General features: G+C 44.0%; 2 protein-coding genes across 3 annotated transcripts in view; one reads left to right on the forward strand and one right to left on the reverse strand.

Moving 5' to 3' along the window:
- Positions 1-593: 593 nt before the first annotated feature.
- Positions 594-20,077, reverse strand: LOC310819773 (monoacylglycerol lipase ABHD2). Its single transcript, XM_083691152.1, has 11 exons — positions 19,939-20,077; positions 18,131-18,220; positions 17,192-17,431; positions 12,005-12,180; positions 11,044-11,211; positions 10,732-10,915; positions 9,232-9,324; positions 8,443-8,544; positions 8,088-8,157; positions 7,758-7,842; positions 594-5,259 (listed from the first exon to the last, which is right to left on the reverse strand). Exons 3-11 carry the CDS (start codon positions 17,422-17,424, stop codon positions 5,042-5,044), a joined length of 1,329 nt encoding a protein of 442 aa, XP_083547278.1. The 5' UTR covers positions 17,425-17,431; positions 18,131-18,220; positions 19,939-20,077; the 3' UTR covers positions 594-5,041.
- Positions 20,078-21,266: 1,189 nt separating this feature from the next.
- LOC310819711 (lactadherin-like) overlaps positions 21,267-22,469 on the forward strand; it is a 12,500-nt gene continuing 11,297 nt past the window's right edge. For both annotated transcript variants that reach the window (XM_083691051.1, XM_083691052.1), the window contains exon 1: positions 21,267-21,400. In XM_083691051.1, coding sequence (XP_083547177.1) covers positions 21,322-21,400 — 79 coding nt within the window. In that variant the 5' untranslated portion in view covers positions 21,267-21,321. The remainder of the gene's footprint in view (positions 21,401-22,469) is intronic.

Below are 22,469 nucleotides of genomic sequence, written 5' to 3' on the forward strand. Positions count from 1 at the left end.
AGATAGGGTCAGTGAAAACATTTTAATAAAAAAATATGCCAATATGTATTCCTCCTCATCACAGTGCCATTGTTTAAACCCTTGCACGTTATGTTCCCCAGATGGCTTGTCAGTGTCTGTATCATATAAACATATTGTGTGGTCTGGTTAGTCTTGATTTTACCTCAAACTGATTTTTTGTTTATGTTATTCTTGAAAGCTATATTGATATCAGACAGTCTGCTACCCATTCACATGCTTTGCTATATATGTTCCATCTCAAGAACAAAACAAAACCTCTATGAACAATATGAGTTAATACACTGTTACTACAGGATGGTTTGGAATGGGATTTATTGTACTTTAGGATAGATCAGTAACCTGTTGAATTTCCATTGGACTAGTTGAGACATTTTTATTTTCAATAAAATATGTATAAAAACTGTTGCCCTTGTCTCGTCGACTGACTGCTCCATAAAAGCAGAAACTAACTTATTAAAAAAATCTCCCATGCTATGCTTCAATGCCCTTCTGTTGGCAAGTCTTGTTCGTATACACAAGTAATTCATAAAAGACCAATAACGAGACCTCTTCTTTTCTTTTCTTTTTTTTTTTACAAGAAAATAATTTATTTTTGGAACACAATAACCATATTTTCTTAAATTATTACATCACACACACCATTGGTTTTCTTAACAAAAACACACCAGTGATCTGAATTCATAATGTCATACTGTATGATTAATTCAGTGCGCCAAAGTTACATTGTTACATAGCCACACTCACCACCCTTCCAGAACAGTTACCACGTTTACCATCTTCACACATCCACATGGATTGTAAACACAAGAATAAAGCTCTAGAAGTGAACATACGTGTGTGTGCGTGCATGGGTGTGTGTGTGTGTCTGTTAATGATGTCATGGATCGCTGTGTTCTTATTGGCGGAAAGGGCTCCCTTCCGTGTCTGAGATCTATTCACTAAGGTGGAATGTTCAGAACATTTCTGAAGGAAACAAATTGGAAAGAATGAGCAGAACTCCATCTTGCAGAAGATAGAATCATGTCAGTTCTATGCAATACCACACCATCAGCAAGTCTGTGGACAATTCACCCCACTGGAAAGGCCCCTGATCTCACAGTGTAGGAAACTCCTCAACTCTGTTAGGGTTTTAACATGGGACCTGCGAGTCCACAGTCCACATTGCAGACAGCAGCAGGTTAAATGTGCAGATGTTAAGATTAAAACATTTTTAATAAAGTGTATAACAAATATTCACTACATTGGAGCCCATACTCTATGTAAAAACAGAATAGCACCCACAAGATGTCCATATGAGATATTTTGACCCCCCCCCTCACATATTTTGCAACGTAAGCATCAAGAGGAACAACCCGCCCCTTATTATTGCCTTCATTCATTCTAAATTGCCCCTGGTCCCCGTCAAACATCTCTTGATATATAGCTATGTATACTGTACGTTTCATTCTTTTTTTTTTTTCTTTTTAAAGTGAAGACATGTTTTGGTTTTTACAACCAGAGGTGGCGCTGTGACTCGGCATACACCAGTGTTCATTCAGAAACACACGCTCTGTCGCATTTGCACATACACAAGAAAAGAACAATAAAACAGTAATAACCACAATAACAAATACAAAATACAAAAAACTTTACAAAAAATTCAATCAAAAAAAAAAAAAAAAGAAAGTTGAAAGTCTAAGTTGTTTGAAGAGATACATCCAAACCTGAATTTCTATGCAAAGTCAGGTCAGGAGAAGAAGGGAGATGTTCTAAAGGCAGAGCACACTCTGTTTGTAGAGAGTTGTAGTTATGTAGTTGTTGCAGTAACTAGTGTTGTGCTGCTGGTGTAACACGACTAAACAGATCTTACTATCTGGCATATCTCAAAATGACCATCATATGACCAACATCTGAGGGTGTGTCAACCATGATCATGTCAAAATGGACCATACACGACTGGTTGAGAATTAGGCAGTTGAAGCTAGCTTTCCTAGCCAGCCAGCAGATGGCACCAGTGGTCCTGGCTGGATGACAGAGGCCATTCCTCGGGAGGTAGAGGAAGGGAGTGGTCCCTTTATGCACCATGTCCCACTTTCTTTGAAGTCCCCATTCAAAACCAGCCAACAAGGCATTTAAATTAGACAGGTCCATTATAGTCACAATACTAGACATGACCATATAACCCATCAAAATCTATATTTCTTCTCAGGAAGGCCTATTTAAGAGGCTTCTTCATATGCTGCGTTTACATTACAAGTCTCCTCCCAGTGATGACACCAGAGATAGCTAGGTCTGTCACGCAGGTGTGGTGATACATGTTATATGATCAAGGGAGGTGGCCAAGCTGACTAACATCCGCCAGCCAAATGACCTGCATGAGGTGACTGATAAGGGAGCCCATGATGGCACGTGCATGAGTTGGGCTAGGTTGGGGCTGGAACACCTGATGCTTAGTGTATAAATCACCAGCCTTATATCTCTGCAGCTAATGAAGTTAGGACCTCTTGGTTACCCATGAAGGCAGAATAACTGAATAACCATAACTGAATAGTCACATGATGCATACATCAACAAATTAAGAGTTTCTTTGCAAAAAGCTATATCCACTATTTTCAAAAATGTACTTTCTCTTCTGTAAAATAATTGCTGTCATGACAAAAACCTTTTCTGATACATTTCCAATGACAGTAGCTATGTTAAGTTAGTTGCTTCTAATAATAAAAAAATGCTTCTAATAATAATAATAATATTTTTGAAGTTGCAATCCATCTTAATTATTTGGATTTTTAATGATAAATGTTCCATGTCAAAGTATTTAGCAAATGGATATATAGCGTTTTAGAATGAAACTCTTCAAAGTATGTAACTTACTACACAAAAGTGTTGCCTCTAACCTTGTCTACACGAGAAGAAATGGAAAGAGGGTTTCTCCTGTAGGTATATTGCCTTGAAAAATACTGTTCCCTTGCAAGAGAGTTGGGCTTATGTACACCCCTACTGGCAGAACAATACCACCTTTACTAACAGGTTTCTACATCAGATCAACTACTACCTATTCTGGAACTGACGTAATCATAAACGTAATCATGGCCAGCCCAACTCAGCACACCTCACAGCTCAGGTCAGATAAACAATGTTAGCCGTGTTCTGTATCAGTATCTCTATCTATAAACAATGCCCTCGGGCAATGGTGGCAGCATCTGACGCTACAGCTAAATGCAAATGACAAACCAGTCATCACATCACGCAATACGTTTTGACTTTGGTAACAGACGTTAAGTTTCGGTTACGTTATCAAGTCAGAGCGCTAGCTTGAAATGAAAACACCATTTCTACGAGGTCCAAGCGGGTGTTTGACACTCACGCTGGAGCATCTGTGTGTTGGCAGTGGGCTGTCTCTAGTGTTCTAGAAGGGAATGACAATTGTCTATCATGTCTCTAAAGACCTGGAGCTGATCAAGGGCCGAGGACTGAGTAGGAAGGCTCATAGGACAGACAGACAGACAGACAGACAGACAGAGGTCACTCTGATGGATAGTCTAATGGGGGAAAGCACCAGCAGAGGTTGGTGGAGGTAGAAATCGGAGGACAGGCTCAATGTAACGCATTTAACGGAATGAGGATAGATAACAAACGAGTTTGATACCATTCCTCATTCCATTCCATGCATTACAATGAACCCGTCCTCCGATTTCTACCTCCACCAGCCTCCCCTGGAAAGCACAGGGTTTGGGCTGAACACGGGGATCATTCCAGTCATCTAACTTAACAGTTATTGACCTCTCTCCCTCCAGTTCATCCTCTAGTGTAACCTATCGATCACAGCGAGTACTAAACCTAGCGCATCAAAGTCGTTCCCACACCTAAACTGCTGTTGATACAAAAAGAAAAAGAAAAAAAAAAAAAAGAAGAAGAAGAGAAAAACAAAATGGTTCCAAAAGAAAGAAAAGAATGAAAGAAAAAATCGTGGCATACAATGTATAAAGTGCATTGAATAAAAGTGATAGAACCAACGAGACAGAAGGAATGTGCATGGATCCCATGGAGGTTGACCACTCAGGGCCGGTAGGCAAACATCCACCTGCTCTGTTCTTTTGGGGACAGGGTCCTTTGGGGGGAGTGACCTCTGGACCCCTTAACTCCTACTAAATGTACTCCGATCGTACAGGGGTTCATGATCAGGAAAATTCCAGATTCCAAAACGGCCTGATATTCACCAAGGAAACAAAAACAGGTCCAAACAGCCCATGAACTAAGAATGGGATCAGATCAACTAGAACAGAAACATCACACGCTCACTGCCAGGGCTTCCCTAGGGGCTCCCTCTCTATCTATCCACACACACACACACGCACACACACACACACACACACACGCACGCACACACACACACACAGTCTGCTCAACTACACTGGCTTGTTTATACAGTATCTGTCAGTAAGATATATTGTATAAAGAGGCGGTATTGGTTTAAGACAGAACCCTTGACGGTGGTCGGTTAGAGGAAGCAGTGAGCTTTGTACGGTACGGTACGGTAACTGGGTTAAACTGCAGCATGGTAGTCCTCCTCGTCTACGAGGCTTCTTTTTCTTCTGTGCTCTTGTCCTGCTCTTTTCCTACGACTACACGTTTACGATGGTGCTTTCTTTCTCGTTCTAAACTTGTTGCATCCCTTTTTTTTTTTTTTTTTTTTTTATTTGGTCAATGATTCCATGTTTTTCTATCTCAAGGGATCTCTCTTGTTAATGTTTCAGAAATAAACTGTTTTGTTTTTTTTCCCTCTCCATTCAGATCCCCACACAATGGAAAAAAAGCACAAAGGCATTTGGTCTTTTTAGTTCCTTCACATGTAAGGTGGTTCTGGTTTAGAGAGGGGCGGGGCTGAGATGGTAGGGATAATTGTGGTTGAGGCGGGGCTACAGGGGGAGGTGTGGCAGAGGGGAGGGGGGGGGGGGTTAAGAGGAGAAAGAGTGAAGAGAGAGTAGTAGTTCAGGTTTGGTTAAGGTCTCCCCTAAGTGCGTTGAGTGGCAGAGGTTAAGGGTTAAGCAGCTTTCTCCTCCGGTGGGCACGGCGGGCTCTCGGTCCGGTGGCCGCTCTGGCATGGCGGTTTCTGTTTCTCCCACTGGCACATGGCGTTGGCGTAGCCCACGATCACCTTGTCCATCCAGGTGAGGGGCTGAGGGAAGAGCACCGCTCCCTCGAAGAAGCCCAGGTGACCCCCGTGGAGCGTCAGGGCGAAGATGACATTCTGCTTCTTCTCTGGAGGTGTGTGTGTGGGGGGGGGGAGGGCAACGGGTTAGATGTATCATATCACTTCCTCATTGTTAAGTTAACAGGGAGTGACAATGCACAATACTGTCAACAACATCTTTGAAGTAATCGAGATTGTTGAAGTACACATTGGGAATATAAAAATACAATTGACAACATTTTACAACAAAGTGTAGATATTAAAAAGTAATAACCCCGACTGTTATGCAACAGTCTATCCCAGCGCCAGGTGTGCAGGGGTCAGTGTGATGGCAGGTTAGAGTGACAGGTGTTAAAAGATCACTGCACCGCTTTACAGTTATGGTTCATTAAATCATCTGTGCAATTATACATCTTGATAAAACCCAGATAGCACCTTGATAAGAGGACAATACACAGGAAGGTCAGGACGACTTAAACCTGAGGTCAGGTCCATATAACACTGCAGCTCTACCATCTGAAAGCTGATCTACTACTGGTTTAGCTGAAACCCACATAAGACTGTTCTAGGCTAACCTAGTCTAGGCTAAGCTAGCTTACTCACAGCTAAACTAACTATGAATGAACAAACATTTCACTGTGAGTAGTCCCATGTCTCTGCGAAGTAGTTTAGCTTAGCCGCGAGTAGGTTAGCTTACCTACTTGAGGCTGAGCTAACCTACTCCACAGAGACATGGGACTACTCACAGTGAAGCTAGTGTTCATTCAATGGATGAATCAAAAATGCCTCCTTAATTCTTTCCATTCAAAAACTGATGATGACCTGTGTCAACTGAGATCATACTGAACAGTGTAGTCTGAGTCACATGTCTGTATGTGGGGCTCTGGTACAGTCCTGCTGCTCTGCTCCAGCTGATGCCTGGCCAGTGACAACCACTAGCATCCTATGAAAGACTGTCCTGGATTCCTCTCTTCTCAGTTCCCCGGCTCTACTGCATGTGGGTTAGTGCGGGACCCCTGCAGTGGCTGGCTGAGCCTGGCTGCTGTTAATGATCCCATGGGGCGCGAACGACCATACAATATTCATGACAGCTACTAGACTGAGACACAGGAAGGGAGTGGGAGAGGTTAGAGAGACAAACAGACGGACCCTGAACCACTGGTGACAGATGCTGGGAATAGGCTAGGTGATTCTAGGGAATGACTCACAGCTAAAAATGATATCTAGATACTAGGCAGGTTCCATGGATAGTACCATAGAAAGCCTTTGAATGGGACAATGAATGTGTGAGTGCATGTGTGTGTGTGTGTGTGTGTGCACCCTTCCGGGTAGATGTGAGTCAGAAAGGCTCTTCTAGGGCAAAGGGGAGCGACACAGCAGCTGATTTCCCCTCCAGTGTTACGCAGGGCACCAGCTGACAAACTCCTACATCAGCACTGTGCCCCTCTCTCTCTCTCTCTCTCTCTCTCAGAAAGGTTAGTGTTACCCTCCAGTATAGCCCAGGCCAGCCCAGCCCAGTCCAGCCCTGGCCAGCTCGGCCCAGCCCAGCCCTCCTATAAATAACTGCCCACAGGACGGATCACATCACCCAGACACATTCTACAGGACTTTGAGGAAATGAGAGAGAGAGAGGGAAGTTCTCCTCCACCAAAAGTAAAAGTCTCCTTTAGAGTGGAGAGGAGACAACTCTCTGGAGCCAGTCTGAAGGACACTATGGAACTCCCTGGACACACAGTGTTGTGTTGCAAGAGCTGTTCCTTTCTTAAAATACTTCTGTTGTTGAACCAGGGGAGGCTGGTGTAGGTAGATATCGGGGGACGGGTTTCATTGTAATGCATGGCATGGAATCTTTCCACCAGCCTCCTCCTCCCCCATTAAAGCCTTTGAGGAGTGGGAGTTATTTGGCAGCCATCTATTCTCAGTCATCTATTCTGAGTTGTATAGTCCCATAGGTTTGACCTGGGTGATGGCATCATGTAGAACCCAACAGAATATACCACCCATACTCCTCACAGGGGTCTAACATGGTAGTGTCTAAAGTCTGACTCAAGACAACAGATGGACACCGGCACACCCCTGGATGAAAGAGACAGAGAGAGAGAGAGAGTGTGTGTGTGTGTGTGTGTGTGTGTGTGTTACTTGGGCAGTGATACACTGTCATACATTCCAAACACGCCTAGCTCAATACCACACCTTCTCTACAGGGGAGAATCATTCCAGCTCCGCTCTTCAATGAACTAAAGCAATATACAGTAGAAAACCGGGCCCTGTTCAAGCCCTGAACTTGTCAAAACAAGGTAGACTTGGAACAATTTCCTAGTTCAACTACACAAATAACATTTATAACATGAGGTGTACATAATTGGCATTTTATAGCCAGAGGCAGTACTCAGATACATTTTGTTTCCGTCTCCAAATCCATCTCTCCGCAAGGTGTGTTAAGATGAAAACTAACTTCTTGACATGGTGGGGCAGAATATGTGTGTGTGTGTGTGTGTGTGTGTGTGTGTGTGTGTCCCTACTTGTGAATGTGCTGTGGAAAGAGAAATGTGCTGCAGGCTGTTACCTGCTAGCGTGCGGGGGATGGTGAGCAGGGACTGATGTACCAGAGGATCGTCTGCAGAGTTCACCAGCAGCAGTGGCACGTTTACCTACAAAATAAAGGTCCTGTTAGACACATTTACCTACAAAATAAAGGTCCCGTTAGAAACATTTACCCACAAAATAAAGGTCCCTTAGGACAGATTTACCCACAAAATACAAGGTCCTGTAAGACACATTTAACTACGAAATAAAGGTTGCATTACAGCATGCTTACATATAATAAGTCCAGGCAGACACATGCTAAAATCATGACATGTACAACAGCACAGAGAAAGACACGTTTTTTACTTACATTGTGAATAAAATGCACACAGCTCTCCTTCTCGTAGTATTCCTTCAGGGAGCTGTGTCCGTGGAATTTTCTGCCAAGACAGAAAACCATGACAGGTTATCAAACACAGCACCGTGCAGCAGAAACCAGCCATATCATTCCAAAACCAGCTGAACTAGAAGGCCTCAGAGGAGATGCATAATCAACATTGACATTAGTAGAAAAGCTCACGGTGCTATAGGCCCAAACTATACCCACAAGATTTTTTTAAAACAGTCAACACTAAAACATTCAGGACATCCTGTACTATGAGGACTGGGGGGTTGGGGCAATCTGATGGTAGATCTGTGGCTGGTGGAGTGTGTGTGTGTCCTACCTCATGATGTTGTCATCGATCTGCATGAGGGATGTGGCCGTGTACAGCCGGCTCAGATCGGCGTCCTCCATCTTGGTTGAGCTTCCTCCGAACAGACTGCCCCTGTCAAACACACACACACACACACGATGTTGAGACACCCTATTTGAAACGCATGTGACAACCTCAACCTGGTATTCAAGATTCAAGATTCAAAAGTGTTGAATCTTGAATCTTGAATACCAGGTTGAGGTTGTCACATGGTATGCACTCAAACACTGCACAAGGACTTCACTGTGGCTCACTGTAACTCAGGGGAGGCTGGCGGAGGTAGAAATCGGAGGATGGGCTTACTGTAATGCCTGGAATGGAATGAGCAATGGTATCTAACATACGTGTCACCAACTCCATCAGCAGGAATGTCAGCGTGGCTGCCTACTGCCTCCTCATGTCATTAATTAAACAGTTTGCGTCAGCAGGGTGCTGTGAAGGTGAGGTTAGCATCTCTGCTTGGAGAGAACTCTCATCTAAAGAGTGTTACAGTGTTTCTACCCCCCCCATGGGGCCCACGCCAGCTGAAGGATAGGAAGACACTAGACTACTGAGATGCACTTTCAATGTTCTGTCTTGATATTTTTTTCGCAAACTACCTCTTCTCTCTAAAAGAAAGGAGCTGGGGTGGGGGGGGGGGGGGGGGGGGGGGGGGGGTTGATGGCTTCAGGGACCTATTCCAATATGTTGAAAATGCATCCCAGATACGTAGCTAGGAGGGAAGGATGCATCCTGTAAGTGTTGAAATGGGGCCGGTACCTGTGTGAGAGGATGATCTTCTTCATGTTGTCGGCCATGAGGAAGTTATAGAAGCGTCTGCACTGGTCCCACTGAAGGAAGGTCTCCTGGGCCCTGAGAGAGGAGAGGAGAGGAGAGGAGAGGAGAGGAGAGGAGAGGAGAGGAGAAGAGCAAGTCAGCCAAGTCAGCAAGTCAGCCAAGTGCCGTGCAGCAGGGTTGCTTTCTACGCAACCCCCCCACCCCCAACACTGGACATAATCCATTGCACAAAGACCCAGGCATGTTCTGTGTCCATGGACACCGCTCATTGACTGAGGTGACAGGCACACAACACACAGTAGCATTGTGTCACCAAACACTACTGAATACAGGCAGTAATAATGCAGGCAGTTCAATAACCCAGTTCATTTATAGCATTGGAAAGCTTCGCAGAACAAATACACATGAATATAATTCTGCACAGCTGTTGGGCCAATCGTACAGCATGTCTGTCAAATTGAATATAATGGTGGATTTTGTTGGCCCTGGAGCAATAAGTAATGAAAAAAGTATTTGCATGGATTACCAATAGCGGGGGGAGTAAAAGTATAAATAATGAAGTATTCATGGGCTACAGGGTGAAGCACACAGCCAACCAGCCCCATTCAACAGATGGCACAGGGCATGACAAAAGAGAGGGCTTCAGCTAGGTCATAGACGGGGAAAGGAAAATAGGCTGAGGGGAAAAAGACCGTAATCCCTTTTCACAAAAGGCCAGTCTGTCTGCCCACCCCCCCCCCCCCGCACACACACACACACAACCCCCCCTAAAACAGCAGGCCAAGCTCGCTGACTGTCCGGATAGACCAGACGGTGTTACTGCCAAGAGATGCTGGCCGCCATTCAAACTCTTTAAGGTGTGGTGGCATGAATGTCTTGACAGTTTGTATCGCTGGGGAGCACACACACACACACACACACACACCCCACCCCTCCCAGGGCTTGTAATATCACATCCACAAAACAGCTCGGTCACGCATGTCTCGTTCATCTCAGCAGCACCAGAAGTCAGTCCACTGTGTTCTCTCTGCAGATCCCACCCCCCCCCCCCCTCGGAGTCTAATCAAATCCAGCCCTGGGATTAAAAGGCATGGGCCGGGGACATGGGACAGCTGCTACCATAGAGCCCACGGAAATGGAACTCTATGATGCCGTTACGTGAGAGATAACATAAACAAGATGTGTTATAAACAGCATGAGCTACGGAGCCGGTACCCTCTGCTCCTTGTTGTTATCATCTAACCAGTGCACTGAGCAACCAAGCAGGGGAGGGAGGGAGGGAGGGAGGGAGGGAGGGAGGGAGGGAGGGGGGCATCATGAGGACATCAGGTGTGGGGGGGGGGGGGGGTGGAGAACTTGGGGCAGTAGTATAGGGGTACATGATAGTGTACGTGACAGTGGTGTGTTCTGTGATGGTTCTGATACAGGTCTAATGGGAGATTGATGATTTAGGCCCTAGTGGTTTAATACACAGCTCCCCACCTGAGTGCACTGTAGCCCTGGCAGAAGCTGACACAGCACAGTACTCTCTCCTGATTGGTCCGGTTCTCCCCCAGAAACTTGCACACAATGTTGCCCCCCAGGCTGAAGCCCACCACTATCAGCTGGGTCTGGGGGTACGTCTTCTTGATGTAGCCCACCATGGCCGCAAACTCCCATGTGCAGCCTAGGACAACAACAACATTCATTATTATTCAGTTATTTCTGAAAGTAGACCTATATTTGGAGCATTTGTGTGTGTGTGTGTGCATGTGTGTGTGTGTGTGTGTGTGTGTGTGCGTGTGCGCTTCTCACCGTAGGTGAACATGCGTGGGGAGGTGAGCTCGATGTTCGGCAGGGCCCCCAGGTGGTTGAGCACGGCACACCGGTAGCCCTCCTTCTGGGAGTGGTCCACGAAGGTACGGATGTAGTGCTTCTCGCTATGGTTCCCGATACCCGGACAGATCACCATGGTAATGTCATCTGTGGGAACAGCAAACAGACACGGGTCAGCGAGACATTTGCAAATGAAAATACAGACAGAGTAGATAAGAGGGATTCTGGTTAAAGGCAAAGGTTCATCGTCTTCACCGATGGGTCGTTGTACCGTGTGGTATGCAAATAACAAGATAAGGTTGTATGGTGATGCCAATACATAATAAACCCTATGTCAGCTTGACAGAAGTCAAGTTGACAGAAGTCAAAGTGTACATCACTTTTAGTGTTTCATTTGAATGGGAGAAAGTAGACAGACATAGCCAAGTTCTGAGAGCGTTACAGAACAAACTCTTAAAAAAAAAAAAATAGATTTTTCTATAAACCTGTTTCACTGTCCTCACAAGACTAACTCTATATCCGTGACATCACATTAGCTAGACGTCAACTGACACTTCAACAAAAGAGGCTATTGTTTCATAACTGTCATCCAGGTAACTGAAGGGCAACCAGAAGAAGAGATGCATGTGATAACAGTCAAGTCATGTTCACTAATGTGAAGGGAGGTTTCAGTCTTGTGCTTCCAATTGGCTGATTCACCCCCCCCCCCCCCCCGGCCCCTTAGCTCTCCACTGCAGCTGTTTCCAAGACCTGAGGCTCATGTTATACATGACAATATGATAGAGATATACACCATAACAGGCAAGCACTCTCTCTGTGATCTTAGCACCCTTCAACTGAAACAATGGTTTATGGAGGAGCACAATATATCCCAAGTTTATTATTCTTAGTAAACAAACACATTTTATTTATTTATTTATGAACAGACAGCCTAGCTCACCTCCTGTCCGGTGTTCCCCCATAGGCTCAAACAGGTCAAAGGTCGCCGTGGCTCCATCCTGCATGGGCAGGTACTTCCTGAGTCCACAAGGGTGAGGTGAACTCACACGGCCCATCTTCCCATACAGGGCCGTCTGGAGGTGCCCACTCTTACCCCAGAGCAGGGGCGGAATGTACCTGCACACACACACACACACGATTTAACTCTATTGATAGAAATGTCTTTGGCATCAACAGCCACATAAATATAGGGTCTCTGATTTGCATAGGAATCAATTACACACTGTATAGATTAGGATGTCACTTCCAACTCAGCAAATTTCATAATTTTCTCTTGATCTTAACAAACTCCCCAGTCCGTGTCAGTGACAAACATACCCATAACTTGATGCAGCTACCACTATTCTTCACACGAGAGATGGTACGGAAACTGCATTGCATTTACTGGATTTGCACCAAACTTAATGCTTTGTAGTAAAACCAAATAAACACATTTCCAACCACTTTCTTTATCACTTGATAAATTATTTTCCATTAAGGGATTCTTTTTGGCCACTTGGTTATAGACCAATTTTGTAGAGTGACTGAGATAATGTTGTCCCTCTCGACCATTCAACTTTGCAGATTTTTGTAAGTCTCCCCAGGCCTCAGGGTCGCATTCCTGAGCAGTTTTGTTCCTCTCCATTTGCTCAGTTTGTAATGACAACCTGATCCACAGGGTAATTGATTTCTATGCAAATCAGAGACCCTATAAAAACAAAGATATTAATTACAAAATTACTCTTATCCTTGCATTAAGATGGACTCAATTCAACTTATTGAGTGATTTGCTGATGACATTTTGCATTTTAGCTAATTTTAAGAGTGTCATAGCAAAGGGTCTGAATACTTATGTACATGAGGTATTTCTGTATTTTAATTTTAATAAATTTCCTGAAATTTCCAAAAACTTGTTTTCGCTTTGTCATTCTGGGGTATTGTGTGTGGATTGATGGCAAATTCTTTTAATTTAATCTCTTTCAAATTGAGTCTATAACACAAGAAAATGTGGAAAAAGTGAAGGGGTCTGAATACTTTCCGAATGCACTGTATTTCACATTCTTTTGAAAGTCCACCTCTGGCTCTTGCCGACATATTGATTTCACTGCTGCAGCAATGATTACAAAATAACCACAGTGACTCTAGTGAGTGCAGGTTTTTCTTCTCTCCATTTTGTCGAGTGCAGACACATGACATTTCTATGACATACGAGAACTAGCTTAGTCAGCTAATGCTACTGAAAGCAGGCGTTATATTACAGTGTTGACTTTAACATACATAGTTAGCATAACCTTCCTACAGAGTCGCTGAGCAACAGGCAAGGTTCACCTTTCTGAGTACTAGCCTAGACACACACACACTTTGTACTGTATCCTTATGACTCCCACTACCAGGTATAGAGGTTATGTTGCCTGTGTTATGTAAAGGCCCATCCTGGTGATGATATCTGATAGCTGATGCGATGTATTGAGACGTGTCGCACATTCTCACATCTGCATTCTGAAACTACCACGGAAGTTGACAATTTCACAGAAAGCCCTTGGAAGAAGGCTATAAACAAATCTAAACACAGCAACATCCAAATACAACATGAACAGCACATTTCTGCGCCACAACACAGACACCTTGTCGACATATACCTAGATTAGCTTCAGCAAATATTTGAGGTTCAAATTGAGTGTTCTGTGTTCTGATTATGTAACCTCTCAGACACCTTTTCCCTTGCTTTGGACATTCCCCTCACTGAAGAAAACACATGCGAGCATGCGCATACACAGACCAAAGTGCACCGTGGCATTAACATTAACTCAACTTTGCCCATCCTTCCTCTCACCTTCCCCCCCCCACTGTCATTGGAGCAGCCACAGCACACCTAACCTGGTCCCCAGGCTAATCGGGCGGAGGCGTCTGGGAACGAGCCTACACCTGAGAGAACACCTGGACGGTGCCCTCTCCATTACATAAGGTATGACTCATCACAACCACTACCTCTCCACTGCAATCACCACTAACACCTCAGCAGCACCGCCATTACTGAGATTACACACAACAACGAAGCAGCCATGTGTGAGAACACAATCAACTCTGATGTCTGTTGTAGAGGTAGAAACCGTAGGGCATTAGGATTCAGAGAATTGTGAATAATCCCCCGACGGTGGGGATGATGTCATTGTTGTCACAGGAGGACTAAGAGGACTAGAGGACTAGAGGATCAGTGCCAGGATAGTCCGCTTCATCCATGGGGACCAGAGGGGGGACGACAATCCTAGGATCAAGGCAGAGGATCTGGCCCTGTGGGAATACTCCTCAAAATACATCCCTACTTCCTTCCTTCCTTCCTTCCTTCCTTCCCTCCCTTCTTTCTTGAGGACATCACTGATCATGGCCTGGTTGGTGAAAGCTACCTCGTGGAAACCTATATTTCACCTAAATAATCAGGTTAAGTCAGTGATTAGGCCTACCTCTAAAAACCCTCCACTGCAGGCTACGCTGTGCTAATGTTAATGGCTAATGCTATTATAGTGAGATGCTCTTTAACTGTTTGCCTGTCTGTCGCGGCCAACCAGCTTATAACACAGAGCTAGCTTCTAGAATATTCCAGTTGGGTATCTCAGGACAGGGTTTATGTTTGGCTTACAGTCCCATTTCCAAACACATAAAGAGCTGACATAAGAGAGAGAGATTGTGTGTGTGTGTGTGTGTATGTGTGTGTGTGTGTGTGTGTGTGTGTGTGTGACCTGCTGTTGTCCTTGACAGTCAGCAGGTCACAACAGAAAAGGAAACAGAAGCCATCATGGCTGGCCTGGCTTGATTGATATACCCTTTGTCGTCTGAAGTACAGATCAAAGTCACAGGCCTGTTCTATTCAAGGGCTGATAAATTACTGATGCAATAGGACACGGACACACGGACACACACTCTCTCTCTGATCTCCCCTGCCCAGACCTCACTTCAAGTTTTCTTCCAGGGTGGTTTCCTGAACAACACCACATGATCAGAGGGTGAGAGGGTTTGAGATGAAGGACTGAGGGGGCCCTATGATCATAGAGACTGTACTTCAGAGGCAATGGGAGGGAAGGGGAACTGAGATTATTGAGATTCACTCAATATATCAGAGGTGGGTGTGTGTAAACAGGAAACTGGGCGACATGACAGCAAAACACCTCCATTTACAATGGAAAATAATCTATTCTATTCTATTTTATTATTGAAAGGAAGCTTGGTCAATTCCCAAACTCTCGCTAGGCCTAAATTAAAGAAAAGAGCACAGTCGAACGGATCTGCATTCAAAAGACAATGAGTATTTGTGAATGCAGTCGAGTAGGTGCACCTCCACTATAGTTCTCTCTCAGGGGAGGCTGGTAGAGGTAGAAATCGGAGGACGGGCTTATTATAATGCATGGAATGTAATGAGGAATGGCATCAAACACTTTTGACACCATTCCATGCATTACAATGAGCCTGTCCTCTGAATTCTACCTCCACCAGCCTCTCCTGTTCTCTCTCCATGATTGATCTCAGGGGTCAGAGGGGTGACTGTTACACAACTCTAATGGGCATCACTGCACATTACTAAAATGTCTACTTAGTGTGTTTACTCGCCATTAGATGCAGCATAAACAACAGCAAAAGCTCAAAAAGTACTCAAATGAAAGGTATTACTTCAGGGGTGTTCAAATCAAACCAACCATCAAATCATAACAACAAACATGTACACACACACACACACACACACACACACACACACACACACACACACACACACACACACACTTTGTGCTAATCACATAACAAGCATGAGGCATGCAATAGTTTATCTTAACTGGATGTTAATATTTCACTGGGCGTCCCTCCCTAAACTGAAACATACCAAAACTCTTACTCACTCACAGCCCAAAATATGCAAGTCTAAATACAGACAGAGAGGTCTCCAACAAAAGTAAACACACCTCACACTATCTAACACACAAACACAAACATCTAAAATGGCCACACATCCATCACCATCATCTACGCCTGTGAAAGGACGTCCTATTGGAAAACCTCTCCCAATACTCATGGGGGGAGAAGGAGAAGAGAGTGATTGCGTAACAATGGCTTATGAAGCAGCCAGGCCAGCGGTGAGAGAAGCCGACAGACTCCACAGCGATCCACTGGGGTCCTCAGGACCATTAGGCCAGTAGAACTTTAGAGAATCTGAGAACAATGACACACTTTAAGGGAATGCCTGGCTGTTCAGCTGTTCCGCAGAAGTTTGAGCACTCGTAATTTTTCCATTACAAACAGTTGTTCTGACCGTTTTCTTGACACCACATGACCATGTTTGTCAGCTCCTTGCTGACTGTACGGTGAACGTCCTTCCTTCTATGTATACAGTGACAACAGAAGCATCCGTGCTGACATCACTGCCGTGCCAAGCCCAGATACAGGGTTCGGATTACAGGGATGCCCAGAGGGTGCTGGGTAGTGTGGGTAAACAAATCGAACCACCCCAATAAACATGAAAATATGAAACTCCAAGTGTTACAACATTTGGTTCGGCCCATTATCACTAGAATAACCTTCAAGATTCAATGAGTCATTTGTATCATGGCCAGGTGGACAGACAGAAACAATGTCTTGATAAAGGTCACAGCCCGAAACTTTGACACATTACATTTGCAAATATAACACGCACGTGTGGGACTATTTCTTTCTTTTTAATGTAAGCTGATCCTCGAGGCTTAGATTTCCAGCACCATGAAGAGAGAGCATGGTAGTGTGCTTGGTTTTGAGCCATTTGAGAAATGAAACAGACGTCAAGTTGCGACCTCTGACTTGCCAACACACCGTCTCCACAAATACCCGATGCAAATCAGCTATGCTATCGAAAAGCTGGCAATTAGACAGCGCGTGTGGGGTATTTGAACTTGAGGAGTGTGTTTACCATCTGAAATCGGTTACAGAAACACTCATGCTGACATCACAGACCCAGAAACACTGATGGGAACATTAGCGCTGCCGTAGCAACCCCAGACTGACAAACTGCTACTTCATTAGCAAGTCCAGATAAATAGACAAACACTGCTATTGCCATAGCAACCCCAGACTAGACAGATAGAAAAAGCAGACCCAAACGGACAGACAGATGGATGGTAGTGGCACTCACTCTTTGGTCAGGATGGGGCAGGACTTGAGCAGGAAGCGGTTGAGGGCCGTGTCCTGGTAGGTGATATCAGGGGCGGCTGTGGGGCTCTTCAGGTTCAGGCAGCGCACGATGATGTACAGCACCGTGGCCACCGCTGCCAGCTTCATACCGTCAAACATGGCGGGCATCTCTGGGGCGATGGCGTGCACGTCGCCCCAGAGATGATTGGGATTTCGTGAGTCGACGGTGCTCATGATGGCTCTGAAAGACAAACACAGGTCTGGTCAATCAAAAGACACAAACAGAATGTTTTAAATAGCCTACATGAGTGATGCTATGGGCAACCACCAACCCCTAACAACTTTGGGATTCTATGGGCCAAACTATCAGTTGTAGAGTTGGCCACCAGCCATTGCATTTGATACAAACTGTTTGTTTTTATGTGCCTGAACTCCTGCCTACATAATTGCCCCTTGTGGGATAAATAAAGTAGGAATTAAATTGTAGATTCAGTGCCTATGATGACTGAGTGGGCCTATTGAACTACAGAGTGGGTTGACAGTCAGCGTGAAGATACACTTCAGTATGTTAATAACACCTACAGCATGCTGATCTAAACATGAAACCAAGTCCCCCAGTGATGCTGAGCTGGATTATTACCATTACACCAGAATGAGGAAGTGACCCGTGGAACAAACAGAGGCTACCTCACTCTGACAGTCACATGGGCTGTGTAGCAAAATATGTCCAGCTGCTAGTAGGAACAATGTAACAACTCACAAACAGGAAATTAACAAACACAATGATGCTAAACAGAACAAAGCAAAAAAGAAAAACTCCCTCAAAAGAAGAACACAAATGTTTCACGTTGTAAAAACCCCCCAAAAATGTTGACAAAACATACAATTCAAAAACAGAACACTGAGGAAAGATATTTTATATTGATAATCATTCACTTACAATGTGGGTTTAGATTCCAATAGAAGAAGATCCTCTCTGTCTGAAGGATGTAATTTATGCGGAGACAAAGTCACAGTGATTCGGTCAAATCTGTAAAGAAAAGAGACCAAACAATCAATTAGCCTACTAACTGTATAGCACACTTCATTTCTCAGTGTGTGTGTGTGTGTGTGTGTGTGTGTGTGTCTCTCTCTCTCTGAAGCCACTGTGTGTGTGTGTGTGTGTGTGTGTGTGTGTGTATATCTATGGTCCCAATCTACACTCTTTAATCTTAAGCACTGACCTCAAATCAGTCACTGACAGTTATACAAATTGACTTGTCACCCAGGTAGCCAGAATGAGCTGTGACCAGCAGCCATTTTCAATGGCCCTAACCAACAGTCAGTGTTCCCTGCTGTCTCCAACAGCTCCACATGGAATTCCCCAGAGGATTAGCTGTCCTCTCCAATGAGAAAAGAGCACTGTCTGATAAGCAATTATATCAGTGCTGCCTGCCGGTCTCTAAGATCAACATGCCAATCGCTAGCTATGAATCCCGTCTTTTCTGTGTGCGTTCCCTTCAATACCATCTACAGTAAAATGCTAAAAACTGATCAACACACCTTTATTTCTCTAGTATTGAAACCCCCACCAGACGGGTTTCCCGTCCATCACCCAGTTTGTCCGTATGATCAGTGTCATTTTGGGGGAAAACTCTGAGTGGCTAAAGGCCAAACAAATAAATAATAATAATAATAATAATAGGCTAGTCTGTCCTCCAGTCCAGTCAATAATATTATAGTAATATAGAGCATCCTACTGTTCTACTAAAAGGTTAGGTTACAGATTAGGGAAACAACTCCATGACTGTGCCCCATATTCACAATAGCCTAATCTGTCTGACAGCTGTGCAGCTGTGCATGAACACAGTGAAGAGAGAGAAAGACAGCCCATTCCACTAACATCCCAAACTCAGCTATTATGTTTGTATTGCTATATTTCATTGAAGCTGCAATGGATAGGATTACAAACGTTTGTGTGATTGGAACTGGCTTGGTAAAACATGCATTGAATTGGAGTTGTTTCGATATTAGAGAGGCAAGAAATAGGTCTATAGGGTTCAATGGATGCCCTCATGTATATTTAGAACAGACATATCTTAAGTTCTGATGGTCAGAGGGAGTTTACACCTCTCTCTCTCTCACACACACACACACACACACACACACACACACACACACACACACACACACACACACACACACACACACACAAAATGCAAGGATAAAACAGAGTAAACTTGCATCACGGACAGCCCAATCCAGTCTAGGTTTTCTGTTCAACCTACCGTCCGTCGCCGACACCCATTGACAAGCAAGCTACGGCAACTAAACACAGTTATACATTCGTTATCAATGAACACTGTCAACTCATGAAGTGGAAAATAGGATATAGCCACAGACGGAGGACTGATAGCCTACCTACCGAAACAATAACAGTTTTACCCAGAACTGTCACTCTGTAAAAAGGGCCCAGTTAACACCATCCCTTTTCGCGCATCCTCAAACTAACCGACGCTACAAACAATGGTGGCATGGGTGAATGCTGGGAACCTCCTAGTTAATGACATTAAACACCAGTAAAATAAGCAAGGTATTTATACGTGCGAACATTACACTGTCAAATAACTTCAAGGTAACCGTTAACCAGCTATCTACCACACTTGCCATCTCACACTCAACAACACATCTCACAACAACAGTGTCAGTGAGTGGCTCGTTAGCGAGCCACCCCGATGATCTAGCTACGTAGCAGCCATCCATCGTTACCGTTTGCTCCTAAAGCGTGTCCAGTCGTTTCCTGCTTGTCCTGTGTATCTGGATCCGTGCTTTCACGGATTTTTCTATATTTATCTCAACATAGTTTACAGTGGCGTCCGTTCTAGTATTTTCCTCCCTGTGCGTGGACGCGGATGAACATGTCTAGCTCTAAACTGACATCTCGGAATCCACTTCCTAGTGAAGAAGATACTATTTTGCATAGGAGTCTCCTCATTGGGTTACAGACGCAGTCACGTCATTTCAATGACGGATTTTCCCATCCCTTACCCCACCCTCCTCCGATTTCTTTACAGCGATTGGCTAAGAAAAACGATCACAATTGTATCCAAATATTTCTTTAGGGAAATAATATACAAATGTACAACGGATCTCGATCCAATGGACATAAGATTGGTTTCAAATGACCACAGGTTATCTTTTCTATTATCAATTCGATAGTGGTCAAGAATGAAGGATAGCTATTGTTTTTTTTTTCTCTGAATTTGAGAGAAACGTGAGGATGTCACCAGAAAGGTGTTGTTACATAACATTGGTAGCCGAGCTATCACAAGACGTTGCGAGCTGTTGCAGTTTTTGTTCTGACACACATTCGTAGTTATATTCCTATACGAAAAGTCTAAGTCTAATACACACACACACACACACACACACACACACACACACACACACACACATACAGTACACACACACACACGCGCGCACACACACACACACACACACACATACACATACTGTAAACACACACAAACATAAACATATACATGAATGTCATACATGAATGACATAACTGTCTTGTTAATAATAAACACTACCTATGATCTCTTCAATTAAAACAAATATCCACTTGGAGGCGACAGAGATCTGAAATTCGTTGGGTGCGACAGATGTGGCACTGCGCTCTCATAAGACTCTACTGTAAAGTAGGCTATGTCCTAAACTTCATGATTTCCAGAGTGGGAAAAATGGAATGACTATGATGTCTATACGCATATTCTAAGCATCAACTCCAGGTCTTAACACTTATTCTAGGGACACACATCTACTGCAATGTGCCATCAATAATCAATAAATATATCTAAAATTGTATTTCAAAACGATGACATGCAGACATAGTGTAACATTTTAAAAATAAATAATTGTGTTGCTGTTATTAAACAAATTATTGTTTGTTTTTGGTTACACTCCATTCTTACGTACATGTACAGGGTGGGGGAGTATTCTGGCTCGCTAGCTCCACCTACAGACTAATCCATGGAACCAGCTAATTTAGAATCCGCCTCCCTTCCCCGTCAATCTCAGCCGGGAAACTAGCGGTACAGTATTTATCCGTCTGTCCTCGGAAAGAGAGTGGGGAATACTCGGGAAATCAACATGAAACGTCACGGGTTGATGTTACCCTTGTCATATCTCACCGCTTGTTTACTTGTTGTTGCTATCCGTTCAGTGAAAGGTGAGTCCTTGTTATTTAGTTAGTGTCCAACCTAGATAACTCGGATTAGGGGTAGTAGGCTACAGTATCCTACTGGATCTAGCATGTCACCTATTGCTATGTGGCAATAAAGTGATCAACTGTCTGTACAGATATCTCAATGTCATCCATTGTTGTTACATCTGCAGGACAACAGTATGCTCTTTCACAATTGTGTTGACCATACTCTTCTAACTGTCTTTATTCTCTGCACATTACTCTCATTGACAGCGTTTATATCTCTGTGTGTTTTCCCTTAGCAGTTTACTTTAGACCAAACTGTGGTGGTGTGTAGTGTGCAAATTATTTATGTAGGTCTATGTATGATGTGTGTTGACTCATACATTGGTCTCATGGTTCTGGAGATATTGATTATGAGGTAAAAAAAAAGAAAAAAGTGGTGAAGTGTCCCTTTAGCCAAGAATTAAGATACTCCCCTGCCCTGAACATGACAATTACTTTCTGTCTGCCTCTGAGTCAGTCATGATGATTCCCTCTAACTTGATCCAAATGGATTTCTAAGTGTGTTGTTGTTGTTGTTGTTGTTGTTGTTGTTGTTGTTGTTGTTGTTGTTGTTGTTGTTGTTGTGGTCAGATGAGGGTTCAAGTTATAAGGATGCTCTGGGATACAGGTCACTGTTCAGTGTGCACCCCCATAAACATTTAGAATATTAAAGTCCACTCATACAAAATGTTGAATTCCGTTCAGCCCTCTATTTTTAGGTCACCCACAATAGTCATCACATAATATAATATATAATATATATGCCATTTAACTGACGCTTTTATCCAAAGCGATTTACATTGCAGTGAGTGCATACATTTTTCAGTATATATGGTCCCAGCGGGATGTATGTAATTGGAACCCTGGCTCAGACACATAGTTGCCATGTTATTTTAATGATATCCTACGATTTCTACCTCCACCAGCCTCCACTAGTGCATGACTGTGTGGGTGCAGTGCACCAGGTCTTATGTTGTACCCACCTGGTGTTGATGCGATCAGGGGGGAACACACATGTTCCAAGCCCCTCTGAGCCTCTCCACAGTCA

The sequence above is a fragment of the Argentina silus genome (assembly GCF_951799395.1).
Source record: "Argentina silus genome assembly, chromosome: 19".
In the NCBI taxonomy this organism is placed as follows: domain Eukaryota; kingdom Metazoa; phylum Chordata; class Actinopteri; order Argentiniformes; family Argentinidae; genus Argentina; species Argentina silus.

Coding starts and splice junctions, on each gene's coding strand:
- LOC310819773 (XM_083691152.1), bottom strand. CDS start 17,424: ATGAGCACCGTCGACTCACGAAATCCCAATCATCTCTGGGGCGACGTG. Junction 12,181..17,191: donor TGCCCCATCCTGACCAAAGA/GTGAGTGCCACT, acceptor GTGTGTGTGCAG/GTACATTCCGCCCCTGCTCT. Junction 7,843..8,087: donor GTGTGCATTTTATTCACAAT/GTAAGTAAAAAA, acceptor TTTATTTTGTAG/GTAAACGTGCCACTGCTGCT.